General features: G+C 35.3%; 2 protein-coding genes across 4 annotated transcripts in view; both read left to right on the top strand.

The window, feature by feature from the left end:
• The window catches only part of LOC140142042 (ras-like protein rasD), a 163,601-nt gene that overhangs the window by 22,202 nt on the left and 119,263 nt on the right, over positions 1 to 22,136 (top strand). The window contains exons 4-5 of one of the 3 annotated variants that reach the window (XR_011857507.1): positions 10,282 to 10,407; positions 19,497 to 19,699. Coding sequence is in view for 1 of the 3 variants with exons in the window: in XM_072163962.1 (XP_072020063.1) it covers positions 20,176 to 21,165 (990 nt within the window). In the remaining 2 variants the exon portion in view is untranslated. Of the gene's footprint in view, positions 1 to 10,281; positions 10,408 to 12,902; positions 12,997 to 19,496; positions 21,242 to 22,136 lie in introns of those variants that run through there. The other 2 variants (XR_011857506.1, XM_072163962.1) reach the window with 2 other exon arrangements.
• The window catches only part of LOC140142976 (uncharacterized), a 41,308-nt gene continuing 21,511 nt past the window's right edge, over positions 2,340 to 22,136 (top strand). Inside the window, exon 1 of the mRNA XM_072165002.1 lies at positions 2,340 to 2,900. Coding sequence (XP_072021103.1) covers positions 2,340 to 2,900 — 561 coding nt within the window. The remainder of the gene's footprint in view (positions 2,901 to 22,136) is intronic.

Raw genomic sequence — 22,136 nt, 5'->3', positions numbered from 1 at the left:
CAGTGATTTGTTTCGTTCATATCTTTGATGTTTGTAAACATATAGACCTACATGTAGGCCCTATATCAATATGATATTCCTAGTTTATTCACAGCATTTTCCGACCCGCCATTCATGCCTCGTAATATTTAAAAACAAGCATGCATATTGAGGACATGCCTGCCGAATTTTGAGCCCGCATGACAAGATTGCGCGATATTAATACCATATTAAGATCCAGGCTTATATCCAATGCTCAGGGCCGGGAACTTGGACCGAGGAATACCCGGGGTTTGCATCGGTTTGCATAGGATATTCGCCCGGGGGCCGGGAGTGGCTGAGAGTTTTGCCCGGTGGGTCCGGGACTGGCCAGGTGTTTACCCGGGACTTGAACTTTTAAACCCAAAATCCACGGCCCACGACCCGGCCATCCCCGGGTCCCCAGGGGCCGGGGTTGCATTTGATATGTGCATTAGTTCTGGATTAACACGATTAATATTTTTACAGATAAGTTGAGAAATGCTAAAAAACGTCCTTTTTAAACCATATATTCATGAAAACGAAAGCCATCAATAAATTAAAACATAGCTTAAAATGCAGCCTGAATCTAAACTAAATGACTAATGCACTCCAAAATCTGCTGAACATCCTATACTCTCTTTTCCACTTAGAACTCCCCGGATCAAATCATATATAGGGGGAACCAGGGGGACATCCCTTTGACATGTTTGGTGTATGTTCTTGCAATTAAACTATGGGTTCCAAGATAGGGTATGCAATAAATTGAGCATAATGTAAAATAGGACCACTGCTTCTGCATATTAGACTCAACATTAAAGCGAAAATCATTGTTTGCATGCATGTTAAAGAAATTGTTAAAACGAATTGAACTTAGGTCAATTGGTTATATAAAATATTGGAAAATACCATAATAATTTTCACTTTCATTTTTTTATTGCTCAAACAAATCGCCATTTTTCTTACGTACACATGCCTAGGATTTTTACCCCCTCCCTCCCTCTTACGTACGCTTTGTACGTAAGTAAAAATGGCGACAATTATGGACGGCCCCTAACAAAACTAAAATTTAACAGATATCATACACAATGGCTTTAAATTTGGCAACCAAAACTTGCCTTGCCTGAATATGTTTTGTTTATTAAAGTCCTCTTCAGAAATATATCAGATCACAAAAAAATTGCATACCAATGAACACAATTTGCCATGCAGACTACAGCAGTGTTTCCTCCAGAATTCACACCCAAACAGAGGTCAAAATTGTCAAGAATCCTAGTCTTGGCTAGTCCTGATAGATCGGGTATTATTTTGGGAATCATGCTCCACCTTCTACTAAAAATCTTTAAACATTTTTATTTTCAGATTTTCTGATCCAGAAATCTGCCACTTTAACAAGCTTCACAGGGACTCATATGAGAGAGAAAAAAGTGGATGACATACAGCCAAATAGATGTCATTGCTATCACTGACCATTCCGTGCTGGGTATGTTAGCTTCCAAGACTTGAACTACATCTTAGCTTCTTTTGACTGTGAGACTGGTTTAAACATATCTGGATCATAATTACCAAGGAAAATGAAATCGAGACTTTTAAAACCGTTCTTTTGTCAAATTTGTGAAGCTGGCTTTTATTCCTTGGATAGAAAAAGAAGTCATGTTTACAGACATAAGATCAAGTATGTCCGAGTGCAAGGAAATGTAACCAAAAAGAAACGTGACTATGTCAAAGCAGGAAGGAAAGAAAGCTCTACCAGTTTACTTTTTGCTGGAAGTGTTTTACATAAAGTTTGTAAGAGTATTCTTAGAAATACTTCACATACAGGAAAAAGCTCAAAGGGTAAAACTGGAGCTTTCACCACGTCTTTCTACAAGTGTAAATACTGCTGGAAAGCACAATATTTCAGTTGTAAAGAGAGTCTTGAAAGCCATATCAGAACCAGCCACACTTATCAATGTATGTATTGTCCGATAAGTTTTCACTGGGATGTTGAACTAAAAAATCATATCAAAGGTCACGCTAAAGAGGAACGATTTCAATGTGAATATTGTGGTAAATGCTTTTCACAAAAATGTTATCTGGAAAAACACATCGAAATTCACACCAGAAAGAAAAAAACCCATCAGTGTGAGTTTTGTGGGCAATGTTTTAGTAAAAAATATAAATATGAAATCCACATTAGTTCGCATACAAAAGAGAAACCTCATCAGTGTGAGTACTGTCAGAAAAGTTTTACACTGTTCAAATACCTAACAACACACCTAAAAATTCACGCTAAAGAGAAAACATTTCAATGTGAGTATTGTGGGAAATGTTTTTCTGAAAAATATATTCTCAGGTCTCACATGAGAACCCACACCAAAGAGAAACCGTATCAGTGTGAATACTGTCATAAATGTTTTGCATATAAACAAAGTCTAAAAAACCACATCAGATTTCACACTAAAGAGAAACCCTATCAGTGTGACATTTGTATGAAACGGTTTGGACTAAATAATGTTCTCAAAGAACACATCAAAACTCACACCAAAGAGAAACCCTATCAGTGTGAGTTTTGTATGAAGCGGTTTGGACGAAACCACGTTCTCAAAGAACATATCAAGACTCACACCAAAGAGAAACCCTATCAGTGTAAGTACTGTCTCAAATGGTTTGCAAATAAGGCTAACATTGAGATCCATAGAAGGATTCACACCAAAGAAAAACCTTTCCAGTGCAAGCTCTGTCAGAAATGTTTCACAAGATCTGGTGATCTGAAGAGACATATCAGAATTCACCAAGAGAAACCGTATCGTTGTGAATACTGTCCCAAAAGTTTTGCAGATAGTAATGCATTTAAATTCCACGTAAAATTTCACACCAAAGAGAAACGCTATCAGTGTGAATTCTGTCAAAAATTGTTTGCAGTAAGCAGTACTCTCACAAAACACATCAGAATTCACACCAAAGAGAAAAACTATCAGTGCGATTACTGTCAGAAATGTTTTGCACAGAGTGGTAACCTTAAAAAACATATAAGGATTCACACCAAAGAGCAACCTTTTCAGTGTGAATATTGTCCAAAACGCTTTTCTCAAAAGTCCAGTCTTCAACGTCATATCAAAACACATAATTCCTTTATAGATATTCCTCTATAGATCATGTAGATAGAGATACATGTAGTATTAGGTGAAGCGGAGGAATTGTACAGGGAATTGTTGTGCGTGAAGTGTTATACTGGATGAAGAGCACAATAATTTTCCGTACCATACTGATGCTGATACCACTAAGTCATTCTAAATATTGGAATGATTATGTTTTTATACATTTTAATTGCAAAGTAGGAAAAAGATTACAAAATTAGATGACCGTTCAACGCATTGCGTGCATTTTACACGCCCAGTTTTCACGATTTGCCTTGTTACGCATGTGTACATATTGTGCTTGTGCATTATGCTCTCAATGACTAGATATAAGTGTAAATACGCATTCACTGACTAAATATGAAAATATATCTGGTGTTTATATGTGATGCGATCAAGCAAAATCACAAAACTCACAAACTCACAAATATTGATTTTGAGATATAGCCAAACAAAGGAGGTATTTCCTTTTGTTCCTTTTTGTTTGGAAACTCTTTGGTTGCTCACATCTTTGGAACTGACTGTTCAATTTCAATGGGGTTTTCTGCCAAATTCAGCTTTGTAAATGCTTTTTATTTTCCTATAAGAAACTGAAAATTTAATATTTTCGAGTTCCGACTGATTTTGCTTGATCGCATCACATATGAGTGAATATTCAATTATTCATACGTAGTGGTAAATAAAATGAATTAAAGTTTTTAACTTCAACACTACACTATTTTTCGCCAACCTGGAACCGGGCCTGGAATGTTTTCACTAGTCCGACTAGTGTCTTCAGCAGATAGTGATGCTGTGATGATATCTTGTCTACAATCGAGATATCTCTCACTGATGATGTCATATGATTGACAGATTGACATTATAGGATGTTACGATATAGCAGGGGGCGGTGCTACATTGTAACATCCTATGACATTCTGTCAATCATATGACATCATCAGTTAGAGATATCCCGATTGTAGACAAGATATCATCACAGCATCACCATCTGCTGAATACGCTTAGTCGGACTAGTGAAAACGTGCTCGGTTGGCGAAAAAATAGTGTAGTGTTGAAGTTAAAACTTAAATTCATGTGGTGTGATAAGTCAAAGTATGTACAATGTATATTAATCAATGTTAAGATTATCTGAAATGTTTGATCAATAAATGTAATCTTATACTACTGCAGCAGGACTCTGACCAGAAGAGAATTTTCCATAGACACTTTCAGGCCTTATAAGAAAAACACTGATTATCATGTGTGCAACTATCAAAACATTTCAATAAATTTCTGGCCATGAATTTGTCCATGCAGTGGACACTACATTTGATATGCTACATAGTAAGAGCAACGATACCACCCACACATGCTCTTCAAACATTCTGTTGCCATTGTGTGATTGGTTATAGTAGTTTTGTTTAAGGAACACAATATTTTTCTGAACTGATTTCCTAGGATATCCGATCAGCTGCTGAAATGATATCTATATTAAGGGGGTACTACACCCCTGCACAATTTTGTGCCTATTTTGCATTTTTCTCAAAAATTATAGAGCATTGATGAAAAGTAAGATATTTATATTATAGGGGCAAGGACTACAACTACTGCACTGGAAATTTTATTTCAGCACAGACAACAGTTGCGGAGTTACAGTCAAAAATGAGGGAAAACCAATATTTGATCAATAAATCAATAACTACTTGCCTTGAGTTGCTGAATTTTCAGTGCAGTAGTTGTAGTCCTTGCCCTATAATATACATATCTTACTTGTCACCAATGCGCTATAATTTTTGAGAAAATGCAAAAATAGGCACAAAATTGGCCAGGGTTGTAGTACCCCCCTTAATACATCTGCAAATTGTAACATATATCATCAGTATAATGAACATAGCTTCCCGGGGTAGCTTCATATAGTTAATGTTTAATAACTGTACCTTCAAAGTGGCAAGAGTTTATACCTATAATTTTAATCTAAATTAAATTTCTGTAATGTCCAAATAGTTCATCAAAACAGTAGGTGTGCCATGTGGGGGATAGGGGAAAATGCACCCCAAGAACTCTTGCTTTTTGCTCTAATTTTGCAAAAAAATTGTTAACCCCCCCTTTACTTTTTCCCCCATCCCCCGAAACCAAAAATTCCTGGTGCCGGCCACTGCATTAAAATGTTTTGAATAATGAATTAATAAACCATAAACATAAACTTGAAACCCACCTTTCAAATGAAGTGTCATTATTTATTTCTGCATTTGAATCACAAATTCACAAGATACTTAAGGGATCTGGAATGAGCGTTTCGATGGTATTTTTTGTGGGACATAAGAGCACATCAGACATATCGAATTGCCTTCTGAATACGAAGAATGTTTTTCTGATATCAAATAATTTTCATTTTTTGAAATTCACGATATAAAACAAATTTTATGACAAATTATTAAAATTTGATATTTTTCACATTTTTGATATAACAGTCCTCGAAGTAAATTTTACAAATCTAATGATATATTCTTAAAGTGTATGTAGCTGGGAGGAAAAGCCAACGATCAATTGAAAATTTTGACCTTTCATATTGAAGATATGGATTTTTTTCTCAAAAAGACCTAATTTATTCGAGTGTTTTGGGAAAAAAAATCCATATCTTCAATACAAAAGGTCAAAATTTTCAATTGATCGTCGGCTTTTCATACCACCTACATACACTTTAAGTATAAATCATCAGATTTATAAAGTTTACTTGAGTACTGTTAACGATCAAAATATCAATTTTAATCATTTGCCATAAATGTGTATTACATTGTGAATTTCAAAAAATCAAAATTATTTGATATCAGAATGACATTCTTCATATTCAGAATGCAATTCGATATGTCTGATGTGCTCTAATGTCCAACAATAAATACTGTCCAAACGTTCATACCCCACCCCTTAAAGGCTTAATGTACGTGTACGATTTCCTTCAAATTTTAAATTTGTCATTATATACTCAAAATGCTAAAATAATACTAGTAATAATTATCGGGAATGGTTTCTGTTAATTTTGAGCTGAAATAACGAGGTAAAGTGAAAGAAACACTGCTTGTTATTTTGGCCGTTTAACACGCAGTTCTATGGGAGGACATAAAGTCATAATTCTTTGAATTATGACTTTATGTCAAACTTTGCTCTGTTTACCTACAAACACAAGAAATTTGGCTGATTCCATTTAGGTGCAAGTTGTGACATGTGTAAACATTACAAATATGCCAAAAAATCAGGTTTGAAAAAAATTAACCAAATTCATATTATAAGATCGTACATTATGACTTTAAAGGAGCTGTCATTTTGTTTGGAAGAGAGGTATGTGCCACATTCTGTATTCAGTCATTTTATTGTTTTTCCTGAGACAGGAGATTTTTTCCATATGGCTGGCTGGCTGTATGTATAATCTACAGTAAAACCACTTAATTTCACAGGTATTTATTTTCATTTAAATTCCCTAAATTAAATTAAATACCTGCAAATTTACAGTTTCACATTGAATTGTAAACATGAATTGCTGGATTAAATAAATTATATACCCACAGAAATGTTCGTCATTGGCATAGGTGTAGAGATGTGTATGCATGTGACATTTTTGGTTCAAATGTTTTGATTAAATGCTTCAGATGAACAGTTCAAATGCCGGGGAGCACTAAAAATGGGTGAGGGGGATATGCGGCCACATTGACCCCCATTTTTCAACTCCCTCTCACCCAATGACCCACTTTTTAATTTTACTGAACTCCCTTTAACCCAATAACCCCCTTTTTTGTTTTCCTGTCACCAAACGACCCCTTTTTTCAAAAAAATTTACGGAAATTTCTGATCATGTCACTGAATTCCCCGTTTTTTCATTATTTTTCAAAATTTTGATGAATTTTTGGAAATTTTGTATCAACTTTTATATCTTGACCCAAAAATTTTCCCAGTCTCACTGAATGACCCCCTTTTTTGGTCAGATTTCCCAGTCTCATGGAAAGCCCCCCTTTTGGTGGGCCTTCTCACTGAAAGCCCCCCCCCCCCCTTTTTCAGTGTCTAGGCTCTCACTGAAAGACCCCTAGTTTCGAACTGCTGTCCGCACATCCCAATCACTTCCAAAGTCGAGTACACCCCCTCCCCCGGTTCAAATGCTATTGCAACCAAACTTGGATCATAGCTGCATTTATGGTACATTCATATAGTGGTATCAAGGGTCACATGGAGGTCAAAGGTCATTTGAGGTCTCATGAAAGGTTCAAAACCAATTGCAAACATTATTATGTTTTGATGAATCCAAGTGTGTGAAAATATTGGATCCAATACATAATAATGATAAAATTGGATGCTAATATGCCCAATATTATTGATCTCGCTATGTGTTTTTAAAATATTTGAGTCCAATATTTTAAAGCTCATATGTGAGTGGACACTACGAATGAGCTGTAAACTCTGCAAATTGTATTCTGAGTTTAAGTGTAAAATGTGTGTGGATCGAGGTCGTATTCATAGGTGTCTCAATTCTTTGCGACAAGTATCTCATCAAACGCTATTTAAATCAATCAATAATACTATTGCTGAAGAGGATAATAAGCTTCTACCTATTTCTATAGAATAGTTATTGTCTTTGTTTGCTTTCGCTAAATCCTGTTCAAGTGGTAGATAACAAAGCATTGTATTTTGTCTAGGTATGTATAATCAACAATGAACAATGAGAGGACATTTCTGAACCTCGTTGACTTGGGGATGATTTGAAATGACCGCCAATTATGACTGTTGGATATTTATTACCAGAAATGTGGAAAAAGAGACACATGTAGAACCGATAAAAAATACAATTTTGTCGAAGGAACAGTTCAACAAATCATAATCCCGCTTCTGGATATCGTTTGAAGTCGAAGTGACTTCAATTTTTATACAGGGATTGAATTACGAGTGTCACGGCCCTGTTATTATGTTTTGATGAATCCAAGTGTGTGAAAATATTACGCCCAATTTTTATTGGTCTTGGAATTTTAAAATATCGGACTCGACCACGTCTCATCTACTTATATTTTAATACTCTGCCTAACAATATACCGTAAAACCCTGTCTACAAGTATATATAGTGTTTTTGATAAAACTTTAGTTAACACGACACATGCGTAAATATGCCAATTCAATAGATTGGTCTTACAATAGTACTTGTTTGTATGTGCTCGGATCTGTAATTTATTTGCTCTAATTCCATAATGGCGCCTGGATTAATTTAGTTTTTATCAGAAGCACTCAATATACTTGTAGACGAGGTTTTACGGTATGGGCTCAATCGATCTATTTTTTTTAGGCCAAAGCTGTACTATAGGAATTTTCATGTAATTATGGTGGTACGTTCAAGAGGCGCACTAACTTGTAAAATAGGGTGAAAATGAAAAAAAGATGTCTCATGAATATTTATGTGTTCCATCTCTTTTGATGAGGTGTTAATAAGAGTATTTGAATTCACAGATGGTATGTGAATTCAGAGGAGTATGTGAATTCACAACACCACTGAACTGATGTTGTTGGGCACGATTGTGTAATTGGATCATGTGAGATGCATGGTCTTGCTGTATTGTTTTGTATAATCTAGTAGTGTTGGGGTTAGTTGAAGCCTACTGTTGTATTGTTTTGCAGTCTTAATTACCCTTCTAATTTAATAATAATAATTTATAAAGAGATTGCAAATAATTAGTCTTCGAATGGTATATTCCATTCAAGATACCCTTCGAATGGTATATACCCTTTGTGGGAGTCGAAATATGTAAATGAGTTTGGAAGACTATTTCGAATGGTGCAATTGAAGGGTATATTGAATGCTATTTTGAAAGGGTATTTTGAAGGGTATTATGAAGAGTATTTTAAAGTGTATTTTGAAGGGCATATTTTGAAGGGTATTTTAAAAGCGTATAATTAAAATACTTTCAAAAGTGTAGAGCCATGAAATGCCATATAAAAATGAAGACATCGGTTAGGATTAACAACACCTTAGTTTTCCTCCAAATAGGCTGAATTAACCCAATAAACTGAGTTGAATCTCAATAAAGCGTACTGCACAAAGCATCTGCAAGGTATCCCATGTGATCCCAATGCGTCATTATGTGAGCACACATGGGCATGGAAAGCTTTGTCAGCCAAGGTAAACTCCCATATGGCAAGTGATCTCTGTGTGCATGTGTCTGGTACCCAAGAGGTCTGTGGTTCAAAACCACACTGATATAAAGTTTTCTCTCCTTTCTTACTTTTCTTCCCCCTCGATCGCCAAAAAGCCCCCTGGTCATAGGGATAATAAATGTCAACCCTTGAAAGAGCTTGTGGCCTTTTCATCTTTGGCATTTAGAGAGTAACATGGATTATGCGTCAGATCACATTTTTAACATTTGTTTATCTGCAATAACAGCTAATAACATTATACACTTAGACTGGTTCTTTTTTTTTAAAAGCTGGCAACCAAATCATTTTGTTAATTCAGGTATGCTGAGTTCAAACATTTTGTCTGCCAAGCTATATTGGAACCCTATGACCCCCCAAAAAAACCTAACCCCCTACATGATTGATCATACAGGGGGCAAAAATTAGACATGTTCCAAATTCACTAAAAAACATGTCAAATTATTTGTCTGGGTCTATGGAACACAAAAACGTACGTAGGATACATACATAGTTATCAAGTTATGAGGCAACAGGTCTAAGGTCAATTTGCATTTCATACAGGGGTGAAAAATTAAAAACGTTCCGATTGTCATAAAAATTGATGCAAACTGTTCCTCAAGTTCAAGGGATTCAGGATAAGAAAAGTATTTACTGATCTGCCATGTCAAGTAACGAAGACGGATGATAAATAATTACAAATTCCATTAAATCCTATGTACATCCTACATATCTTTTGACTCTTCGAGTGTGTAACATGCTAACTAGACATCACAGATAGTGCAAACTATTCTTTTTCTGAAACCTCTCAGCTAGACGAACAATTTGTCTCAACTTAATTTACAAAAATTTACAAGCAAATCGACATGTAATTTTTTGTGTCCCATAACTTACACGAGTGTGATAGGTGGTACACACACACACATTACATTTCTGGGATCTGAGGGATCAGACTCATATCAAATGGAAGTGATGGTACAGGTTTATACTTTATATTATTGATTAACAATTATTAATATTTCAGATATTTTGATCCAGTGATCTCTCCAGCTGTAAACATCACCAAGACTTGCTTAGGTCCTGTGACTTCCATCCCAGGAGTGGATTTCTAAAGCAGTATCATCATTGGCAACAACAGTATTGTTCCAAGGTACAGTGTGCAAATTAAAGCCATAATATACAATTTTAATTTTGTTATTCTTTACCCAAATTGCTGAACTTTTTGCTAGTCAAAATGACAAGGTAAAGTAAAAGGAACCAAACACCTAGAATTACCCTATTCGTAATTAAGGTAGCCCCACACATAGGTGTGCAAATAACAAAGGTTCATAATATGCAATATGCAAATAAACTCATTAATATTCATTAGCATGTAAATAACATAACACAAAACTATACAACAGATCAGGCCACCATATCCAATCACCAAACCAAGTTTAAAGTTGATTGGTTATTGTGTATAAGCTGCAGGGTGGATTAATGAAAATGTAGGCAAAATATGCAAATAAGCTCATTGATATTCATATATATGCAAATAACATGACACAAAACTATACAGCACATCAGGCTACCATATCCTATCACCATACCAAGTTTGAAGTTGATTGGTTATTGCGTTTAAACTGAAGAGTGGATTAATGTAAATGTAGGCAAAATATAAAAATAAGCTCATTAATATTCATAAATATGCAATAACATGACTCAAAACTATACAGCACATCAGGCTACCATATCCTATCACCATACCAAGTTTGAAGTTGATTGGTTATTGCGTTTAAGCTGAAGAGTGGATTAATGTAAATGTAGGCAAAATATAAAAATAAGCTCATTAATATTCATAAATATGCAATAACATGACTCAAAACTATACAGCACATCAGGCTACCATATCCTATCACCATACCAAGTTTGAAGTTGATTGGTTATTGCGTTTAAGCTGAAGAGTGGATTAATGTAAATGTAGGCAAAATATAAAAATAAGCTCATTAATATTCATAAATATGCAATAACATGACTCAAAACTATACAGCACATCAGGCTACCATATCCTATCACCAAACCAAGTTTAAAGTTGATTGGTTATTGCGTTTAAGCTGAAGAGTGGATTAATGTAAATGTAGGCAAAATATGCAAATAAGCTCATTGATATTCATATATATGCAAATAACATGACACAAAACTATACAGCACATCAGGCTACCATATCCTATCACCATACCAAGTTTGAAGTTGATTGGTTATTGCGTTTAAGCTGAAGAGTGGATTAATGTAAATGTAGGCAAAATATAAAAATAAGCTCATTAATATTCATAAATATGCAATAACATGACTCAAAACTATACAGCACATCAGGCCGCCATATCCTATCACAATAAGTTTTGAAGTTGATCGGTTAATTGCGTCATAGCTGCACACTGGAATTTGCTTCCGCCCGGACAGACATGCAGCCAAACAAACAACCAGGCAGGCAACCATCTGGATAATAACATAAGCCCCACATTGTAAAAAAAATAACAAATTTCATATTATAAGATGTACATTATGACTTTAAATCTTAGGTTGGTCTTAACCTTGGAATTATGGAAAATTTTGGGCTCATAACTGTTAAATTGTTGGTCTAAAGTATTGAAGTATACATATATAGAATGGCAAATCAAAGACTTGACAAATCCAGAGCTATTAACCTCCACTCACCATCTTATTTATCAACTGTAAGAAGACTTTCATGAATGAATGTCAGATTTACTTCTTCCTTAAAATTGTAATGACAACTTGCCTTTGAAAGTGGAAAGTTTGTATATGAAGTGATGAAGTAAGTTAAGGTTAGCAACTATTTTAAACTGTTGCGATTTGGTTGTTCACAGCATCTTCCGAATGCTAGTGAGCTTTGGCAAAAATTGCATTAATCATTTCGTAACGAGTGTGTAGAAGAATTCAAATACCACAGATATACCCTTGTAGGTCCTGTGGTTCTTGAGTTATGTTGTAAAGAGGACTGAAACAACAACACTTTTGTAAACCGTACATAACTTATTCCCAACAATAAATTAAGCAAGTTTTCAAAGTATATGATTTGTAGAATGAACTTTTGCAAAACATCAAAGTGTTATTTGTCAATAATATATTGATTTTGATAATTAAAATCGATTTTTCTGCTGCTTCGACCAACAATAGATCGTGTAGCTCAACATCTCTGTGGTGTCAAAAAAGTAAAGTGTTTATCAGGACTCAAAACAGCTGGCTTGGAAATTTTAGCACTAATGACTGCCTCCCAAAATACGAAGAAACTGTTTTGTACATGATTTGTTACAGTCAAGACACAAAGTTTAACACAGAGAGACACAAAAGTTGATTTAACATGGTTTTGATTTTTACAGATACAAACTTTTTTAACCATTATGACACTATTGGCTGAAATGTGTACTCATACAACCTTGTAATACCATCTTCTGTCATTTTAGATAGGCAGTTTGATCCAAGGATGGGCAAAATTAAGGCCTGTGCAAGAATTATGAGCCCTGGGGGAGGATAAAATTGAGTGGGTGGGGCAAGACTTGTGCATATTCTTGATTCAAGTAGTTCTGGTAAAAATTGACAAGATGTGCCACCCCTAGAACATAAAATTTTTAAACATTTTATTTTCAGCTTTTCTGATACTGCTGATGTTTTGAATACAAGCTGCTCATTTGAGAGTACAAAGTGTATGATATACACATACAGCCAGTAGACGTCATTTCTGCCAGTGTTGGCTTCCAAGACTTAAGCTACATATTTTGCATCTTTTGACCATGAGACTGCTGTTAAAGACTTCAGGATAAGCGTTGCCAAGGAACATGAAAGTGAGACTTTTAAAACCATTCATTTGTAAATTTTGTAAAACTACCTTTTATTCTTTGGATAGAAAAAGAAGTCATGTTTACAGACATAAGATTAAGTATGTCCGGGTGCAAGGAAATGAAATTCCAAATGCCAAAGCCATTATCAAAACATCACATAAAGATCTCCCTTCTAGTATAAATAGTGCTGCAAGTGTTGTAGTTACATTAGATCAATTAAAAAGGAGTATTTACAGAAATAATATACATACAGAAAAAAGCTCAAAGGGTCAAATTGATGTCAAAATCGAAGAGACTTCCTTATACCAGTGTAAATACTGCTGGCTATTTTTCAGTTGTAAAGATAGCCTTGAAAGCCATAACAAAACTAGCCACACTTACAGATGTGAGTATTGTGGGGAATGCTTTCATTGGGTTAGTCAACTAAAATATCACATCCAAGGTCACACAAAAACCGATCAGAAATGTTTTCTCCAGAGCAGTGGGCTTAAAAAACACATCAGAATTCACAACAATGAGAAAGCCAGTGAGAAAGCATATCTGTGTGAGTATTGTGGCAAATGCTTTGCAAGTAGTAGTATTCTTACACAACACATCAGATTTCACAACAGAAAGAAACAACGCCATCAGTGTGAATACTGTCAGAAATGTTTCACACGGTTGAATGGTCTTAAAAACCACATCAGGATTCACACTGAAGAGACACCCTTTGCATGTAAGTTTTGTAGGGAAATGTTTTCAGTACAAACTCTGGACTCGGAGGCCACATTTCTAAAACTCACACCAAAAAGAAATCATATCGGTGTGAATACTGTCAGAAATGTTTTCCAAATAGCAGCACACTTGAAAGACACATCGGAACTCACACCAAACCATATCATTGCAAGTACTGTCAGAAATGTTTCACAAAGTCTGCACTTTTTGAAAAACATGTCAGAACTCACACTAAGCAGAAATCCCATCAGTGTGAGTATTGTGGAAAATGTTTTGCCAAAGTCTTTGACCTCAGAACCCATATTAGAACTCATACCAAAGAGAAACCCTATGAGTGTGAATACTGTGGGAAATGCTTTGCACATAGCAAGTATCGCAAGAAGCACATCAGAATTCACACTAAAGAGAAACCATATGAATGTGAATATTGTAAGAAATGTTTTGCTAGTAAGAGTAGCCTGAAACCTCACATTCGATACCGCCACACCAAAGAGAAACCGTATAAGTGTGATTTCTGTCAGAAATGTTTTGTACGAATGTGTGACCTTAAAGCTCATCTAAGGATTCACACCAAAGAGAAACCTTATCAGTGCAAGGTCTGTCAAGAATGTTTTACTACCAGTCGTGGTCGTCAAAGACACATGAGAACTCACACCAAAGAGAAACCTTTTCAGTGTGAGTATTGTCAGAAATGCTTTTCTGATAAGGCTTACCTGAAATGCCATATCAAAACTCATACCTAAGAGATATTATTGATTAATCAATTTTAAGATTGTCAAAGTGTTTTACCAATAAATGTAATCTCACAATACTATAAGCAGGTCTCTGACCAGGATTGTTGATTACACAACTTAACCGTTGCCTCTGTGATACCCTATTTGTTAGAGATCGTCTTCAAATTTATTATCTTTGATAATTGATAACTGAGGCTGCATCAGCTTGGTTGTTACACATTACAAGCCAATATGAGCTTCTCGTTTGATTTTTGCTGAAATATAAACTTGATATCTATTCATAAAAAGAAACAATTATATTGATATTAATGATAGTTTAAACTGAATTCTACCAATCAAAAGATCACTACTCAAAATTCACACATTTTTAGCTCTTTTTGTTCCAGAGATACAGTTTTAGTGCAAATATGAAAAACGCCCAGTGTTGAGAATTTAGTGACTTTTTAGCGCTTTTTCTTGTGGTAATATAGCAAAAACAAAGTCCATGGTTACCATAGTATTTTAGTAAAAGTATAATATTTTACATATGATAATTACTGTCTTCAATAGATAGCAATACCAAATAACATAATAACTGTCTTCAGTGGTTACTTTCGGGTCAGGGATCATGGGGTCATAGAATTATATATAATAAAAGATTACTATTTGTTACTTCTGGCTTTAAGATATCTTTTACTTTCTATTGATATCTACTGAAAACAGCAATTGCATAATTCCTGCTATCTACAGCCAACAGTAATTATAAAGTGTAATACAGGGGATGAAAGGGGAGTGCGCCCTGCATGGGTTAAAAAAGTCTACATAAAAATAAGGGTCAGAAGGCGCTTCTAAATGCATTTTTAACAGCTAAAATCCCTGGACCCCACTTGGTAGGGCCTTGCTCCGCTCACTTCCCCAGCTATGCTCAGCATTGGTCACAAAACAAAACAGGTAAAAGAATCCTGCATATGCCCCTCCCTGGTAATAATATCTACTATTACAAAATGTAATTGTGTAGTTTCTTGTGCTATCTACTAAATGTACTATCTACTGAAGATAGTAATATAAAATGTATTCTTGCTACCTGCTAAAGTTAGTAATTATCTTCTAATTTATTTGTATCTACTGAAGAAAGTAAAAATGTACTATCTACTGAAGATAGTAATTATAAAATGTATTCTTGCTACCTGCTTAAGTCAGTAATTATCTTCTAATTTACTATTTGTATCTACCGAAGAAAGTAATTATGAAATAAATGATTACGATCTACTGAAATAGTAGTTATACAACTTGTTTTTGTTGAACCTGAATAATTTGTTTATTGCTAATTACTGAAGACAGTATTACTTAAAGCCATATTGTAACATTTCCATAAAAAGTAGATTAGTATTTCTTTTCCATTAAATTTTTGTTTTTACTGTCAGATATATCCCCTTTTAATTTTGAGCCGGACAACTAAAAGCAAAGCAAAGAAAATTGGAATTTACTACTAGCGCTGATGTCGCCAATGCATGTCACTCCATTCAGTAATGCTACAGCACTGGCCTTTGATATGTGTACTGACCATCTCACACTCCATGTATGTACTATGTTATGAACATCGCATATGCAATCGATTAATATTTCAGTTGTAATATCACCTAAAGTCTTGATTTTTACATGGTATGTTAGTTTAATAAAGTACATTTACAATCGAGTAAAAAGCGGAATTTTGAAAAATATTGAGGGCATCCTCCTCAGCAAATGTTACAATATGGCTTTAATTATACTGTCTATTCGACAGTAATTATGTCATGTGAGGTCATGTGGCATAAGGGGTTCTTTCGGGTTGAAGGTACATTTTGGGAGCATGGATCATTTGTGTCTACTGAGGACACTCAGGGTAGTAATTATGTAATTTATTATTGCAAACTTCCTAGTAATTGTGTATTTAGGTATAGGAAGAATTGTTGAAAATCAGAAAATAAGGTGACTGGGCATATGTTTGCAAATACTTACTAGGTTTTGTCAGCATGAAGTATGACTTACTACAAAATCAAGAAAAACATATCTTTTGTACCAACAACTTTAAAAGATATATCACATTTTGTCTCTCCAGTGACAAAATTGAAGATGGGGGGGGGGGGTAGGGTACCAGGACAGCAATTTTGGTATATTGATGGGTACATGGGTTCATGCTTTTAGGGGCTGTGCAATAATTATGTGTACCCCCGCCCCCCGGGGTGGTGAATTTTCAAAATGGTCTGCCAAAAATTGCCCCCCCCCTCCTTTGGCCATGCCAAAAAATCTTTGCCCCTCCCCCTTTTGACGTGCCAAAAAACCTTTGCCACCCCCTTTTGACGTGCCAAAAATTATTTGCCCCCCCTTTATACTACACATGCAAGGTTTTCCTACACCTTTTAAGGGCATAATATAGAAATGGTGCCCCACCCCCCACCCCATTTTCGACCTGCCAAAAATTGCTTGACCCCCCCTTTCGTCCTGCCAAAAAATGCTTGCCCCCCCTTTTGGCCTGCCAAAAAACCTTTGCCCGCCCTATTATTCACCAGACTGGGGGTACACATAATTATTGCACCACCCCTTAGTGAAAAATTGCTATGCTTGATAGGTTGCAAAAACAGCACAAATTAGGTAGAGGATCGAAGTTCCTGGTAACATCACAATGTATATGTGGCATATCTCAGTACACATTTGTGTCAAACCTAATTGCGGTGCGTTTATCGGATAACTGTGACTTTCTGTAGTTTTTTTTAATGCCATTGCCTGATGTTTTGTTACGTTAATAAGTTTGTTAGTTCCTACCAAAGAATGGAACAATTTTTTGCCCCACACATGTGTGGGCTTATAATATCGCCCAAGTGGTTGTCTGTCTGTCTGGCTGGTTTGCTGTCTGCCTGTACGGGTGGGAGCTAATGTCATTAATCCACTCTGCAGCTCAAGTGCAATATTAACCAAACAACTTGGTATGGTGATAGGATATGGTGGCCTGATGAGCTGTATAGTTAGTGTCATGTTATTTGCATATTTATGAATATAATGAGCTTATTTGAAGAGCTTTGTTGCAAAACCCCTTGAGCCACTTTTGAGACAACATCAAAAAATCACCAAAAAATCACTGATATAAATAATGGGGTTTGCAAAAAAATGCTTTTGTTGCAAACCCCCTTATATCAGTGTTTTTTTGATGTCTCAAAATTGCTCAAGTGGATGTAAGGGGCTTTGCAACCAAGCTCTTCATTTGCATATTTTACCTACATTTTCATTAATCCACTCTGCAGCTTAAACGCAATAACCGATCAACTACAAACTTGGTATGGTGGTAGGACATATTTGGTGGTTTGTTGTGGTTTTGGGTCATGTTATTTGCATATTTATGAATATTAATGCGCTTATTTGCATATTTTGCGTACATTTTCATCAATCCACTCTGCAGCTTTAAAAATGCAATAACCGATCAACTTCATTATTATGTTTTCAGGGTTATTAGGAGTTAAGAAAACCTAATAATGATAATATTGATGGTTTATTTAGCATGATACCATAACATATCGGATTAAGATCATACAAATATCGAAACTCGCCGTTGGCTCGTCCGATATTTTTATGACTCATCCGATATGTTATGGTATCATGCTCAGCCATCCAATATTATATCAAACTTGGTATGGTGATTGAATAATATGGTGGTATGATGTGCTGTTAAGTTTTGTAATTTTGTTTGCATATTTATGAATATTAAGGAGCTCATTTGCACATTTTTATTAATCCACTCTGCAACTTTGCCGATTAACTTCAAAACTTAGTATTGTGATAGTATATGATGGCCTGATATGTTATATAGTTTTGTGCCATGTTATTTGCATACTTATGAATATTAATGAGCTTATTTGCATGTTGCATATTATTTGTATTAGCAAAAATTTGTTATTTACACACCTTTGTGACTTTGTGTGCATGGGGGCCACCTTAATTACTAACTGCTTAATTCCAGTTGTGTTTTCTTATAATATAATCTGCAAATAATAGTACATCTATGAAGTCACTCACATCAAGCTCCTTCTTTGACAGGATGATCCTGTTAGAAATGTGTTGCTCAATTGAGTGTTTCTTTATTTAACATATGCTGAGGAGGTAGCCATCAATTTTTTCATAATTCTATTTTTTAAAAGTACTTATAAATAAGTACTTTATTAAAAACTAATCAAGATTCTAGGTGCTGTAGTTTTGTCAAAATTCAAAATTTTGAATTAAATGCAAGAACTGTTGTTTAATTATTAGGAAAGAAATAGTAGTCAAACACAAATGCGATGTTCATAACACAGTACCTACATGTTGTGCGGGACGGTTATACACACATCAGTGGGATCGGACCATAGCATGACCGACGGAGTGACACTCATTGGTTACAATTAAAAGAGGACATCTGACAGTAAAAGCTACTTTTATGTAATGGAAATAACTAATCTATCATTAGGGGCTATCATTTTCTTCGGAAGGGGGGTCCCAAATTTACAAAATGTCGGCGTCAATAAATATATCGACCCCCCTATTTTTGCAACAATAATTTTATGACCCACCCCCCTGATACACCTTACCCCCTAAACAGGCTAAAATTGTATTGAAATCAGTCTTTTTGAATAAAATAAACACACTATGGTCATCTTGTGACTCCCTACATTTTGGTCACCAAAAGTTTTATGACCCCCCTATTTTTCTTTCCAAATCTTTTTGGCCCCCCCCCCCTCATTATATTTGGGACCCCTCCCCTTTTTTTTTGTTGAAGAAAATGATAGCCTCCTATATGGAAATGTCACAATATGGCTTTGTTATGCTCCACTGGCCTGGCTGTCAACTTCCTTAATAACACTAATACATGTAGTCTAGTAGTAATTTGTCAATGGTAATTCTGGTAAAAATTGACAACCACAGTCCACCCCTAGTACGGTACTTAAAATCTTTAAACATTTTATTTTCAGTTTTTCTGATATTCTGCAACTTTGAATACAAGCGTCACAAAGACTCGTATGAGAGAGAACAAAGTGTATGATATACAGCTAAATAGTCGTCATTTCTATTAGTGACCATTCCTTGGTGGATATGTTGCCTTCCAAGACTCAAGCTACATTGTACATCTTTTGACTATGAGACTTCAAGATAAGCGTTACCAAGGAAAATGAAAGTGAGACTTTTAAAACCGTTCTTTTGTAAATTTTGTAAAACTGCCTTTTATTCTTTGGACAAAAAAAGAAGTCATGTTAACAGACATAAGATTAAGTATGTCCGAATGCAAGAAGATAAAATTACAAATGTCAAAGCTATTATCAAAACAACGCGGAAGGAACTCCCTTCTAGTATAAATAGTGCTGGAAATGTTTCAGTTGTTTCACATAAATTAGGTAGGAGTATATCCAGAAATACTATATGTCTAGAAAAAAGCCCAAAAGGTCAAATTAGAGTAAATACCCAAGAGACGTCATTCTACCAATGTAAGCAGTGCAGGCAATATTTCAGTTGTAAAGATAGCCTTGAAAGCCATAACAAAGCAAACCACACTTACAGATGTGAGTATTGTGGGAAATGCTTTCAATGGATTAGTCAACTAAAATCCCACATCAACGGTCACACAAAACCGTATCAGTGTGAATATTGTCAGAAATGTTTTGCGGGAGCAGTGGCCTAAAAACCCACATCAGAATTCACACCAATGAGAAACCTTATCAGTGTGAATATTGCGGAAAATGCTATGTACGAAGTGAGTCACTGAAATGGCACATTAAAACTCACACCAGAAAGAAACATCAGTGTGAGTACTGTCAGAAGGTGTTCACACAGTTTGATAAGCTTAAAGAACACACCAGAATTCACACTGAAGAAAGACCCTTTGCATGTAAGTTTTGTGGGAAATGTTATAGTAAAAAAGCTGTACTCTGTGTCCATGTTAGTAAATATCACACCAATAAGAAATCATATGCATGTGAATACTGTCCGAAATGTTTTCCAGATAGCAAGTCACTGGAAAGACACATCAGAACTCACACCAAACCATATCGGTGTAAGGACTGTCCGAAATGTTTCTCAAACGATGTACTTCTTAAAATACATGTCAGAACTCACACTAAAAAGAAATCCTATCCGTGTGAGTATTGTGGAAAATGTTTTGCTAAATATCTCCTCAGAACCCATATTAGAACTCATACCAAAGAGAAACCCTCTCAGTGTGAATACTGTCGGAAACGCTATACGCCAAGAGTGTATAACAGCCACATCAGACTTCACACTAAAGAGAAACCATATGAATGCAAATATTGTAAGAAATGTTTTGCTAATGGTAGTGGCCTAAGAAGCCACATTAGGTACATCCACACCAAAGAGAAACCCTTTAAGTGTGATTACTGTCAGAAATGTTTTGTACAAAAAGATGACCTTAAAGGTCATATAAGGATTCACACAAAAGAGAAACCTTACCAGTGTCAGCTCTGTCAGAAATGTTTTGCAAAGTGTGGTGATCTTCAAAGACACATGAGAACTCACACCAAAGAGAAACCTTTTCAATGTGAGTATTGTCAGAAATGGTTTTCTGAAAAAGCTTACCTGAATCGCCACATCAAAACTCATACTAAGAGATATACTATTAATCAATCTTAAGATGTGTTAGAAATATTTCACCAATCAATGTAATATCTCATAATACTGCAGCAGGACTCCTACCAGGAGAGAATTGTCAATATGATAATGTGTGACCACCAAAACGTTCAATAAATTTCTGGCCATGTAGTGGACATGCAGTGGACTGCACATGTATAAAGAAGAGGAACACATGACATGATTGGTGCAAAAAATCTACCACCCACACATGCTCATTAAACATTCTGTTACCATTGTGTGATTGGTTGCAGTGTTTTCTTTAAAGGCACACCATATCTTTTGAACTAATGTTATTTAGTTTTAGAAAAGATTTCTATTACTTATTACATCTGGCAAATAGTAACAACATGTACAGCAATAGAAAAGTATGTATGCAGTAGATTCATAACCTTTCAAAGAGATAATTAAGACTTTATATCTTTAATTAAATCATAATTTCTGTAGTGTCAAAATTGTACATCAACAATGTGTTTTGAATATGATGTGGCCTTTAATAAACTATAAACATAAACTTTTGGCCCAGCTAAAATTTTGGAATTTTTGTAGGTTATTTTGGTCCAAAACATGGTGTTTTTCAGCTAAAATGGAAGATGCACGCTGCACAGGGCAATTTTGGGGGCCCCAAAAATTTGGAGGCCCTGGGCCCGGGCCCATCTGGCCCTATGGTAAATACGGCCCTGGTGAACATAAATAATCAAATCTCTATTCTAGACCCTTAACATGCTCAAAGAAAGTGTAAACATGATGCACGAAATGGCTTCAATTGGACATTCATTTTGCAAAATTTTCCAACTCTCCTGTGTTAATACACAGTGTGTAGGCCTATGGATAAACAAATTCCCCTTTTAACTTCGGCTTTGGACATCTATTTATACAATAATAGTGAGAACTTATCCACGAATGGCTTAATTTGGGCCTACATTTAACCCATTTTCGGATTTTTCAATCTCAAATTGTACACAATAGTGCCA

This window comes from Amphiura filiformis, chromosome 20 (genome assembly GCF_039555335.1).
Source record: "Amphiura filiformis chromosome 20, Afil_fr2py, whole genome shotgun sequence".
NCBI classification, from domain to species: Eukaryota; Metazoa; Echinodermata; class Ophiuroidea; order Amphilepidida; family Amphiuridae; genus Amphiura; species Amphiura filiformis.
The sequence above is the reverse complement of the archived record's forward strand: the minus strand, read 5'-3'. Positions and strand labels throughout refer to the sequence as shown.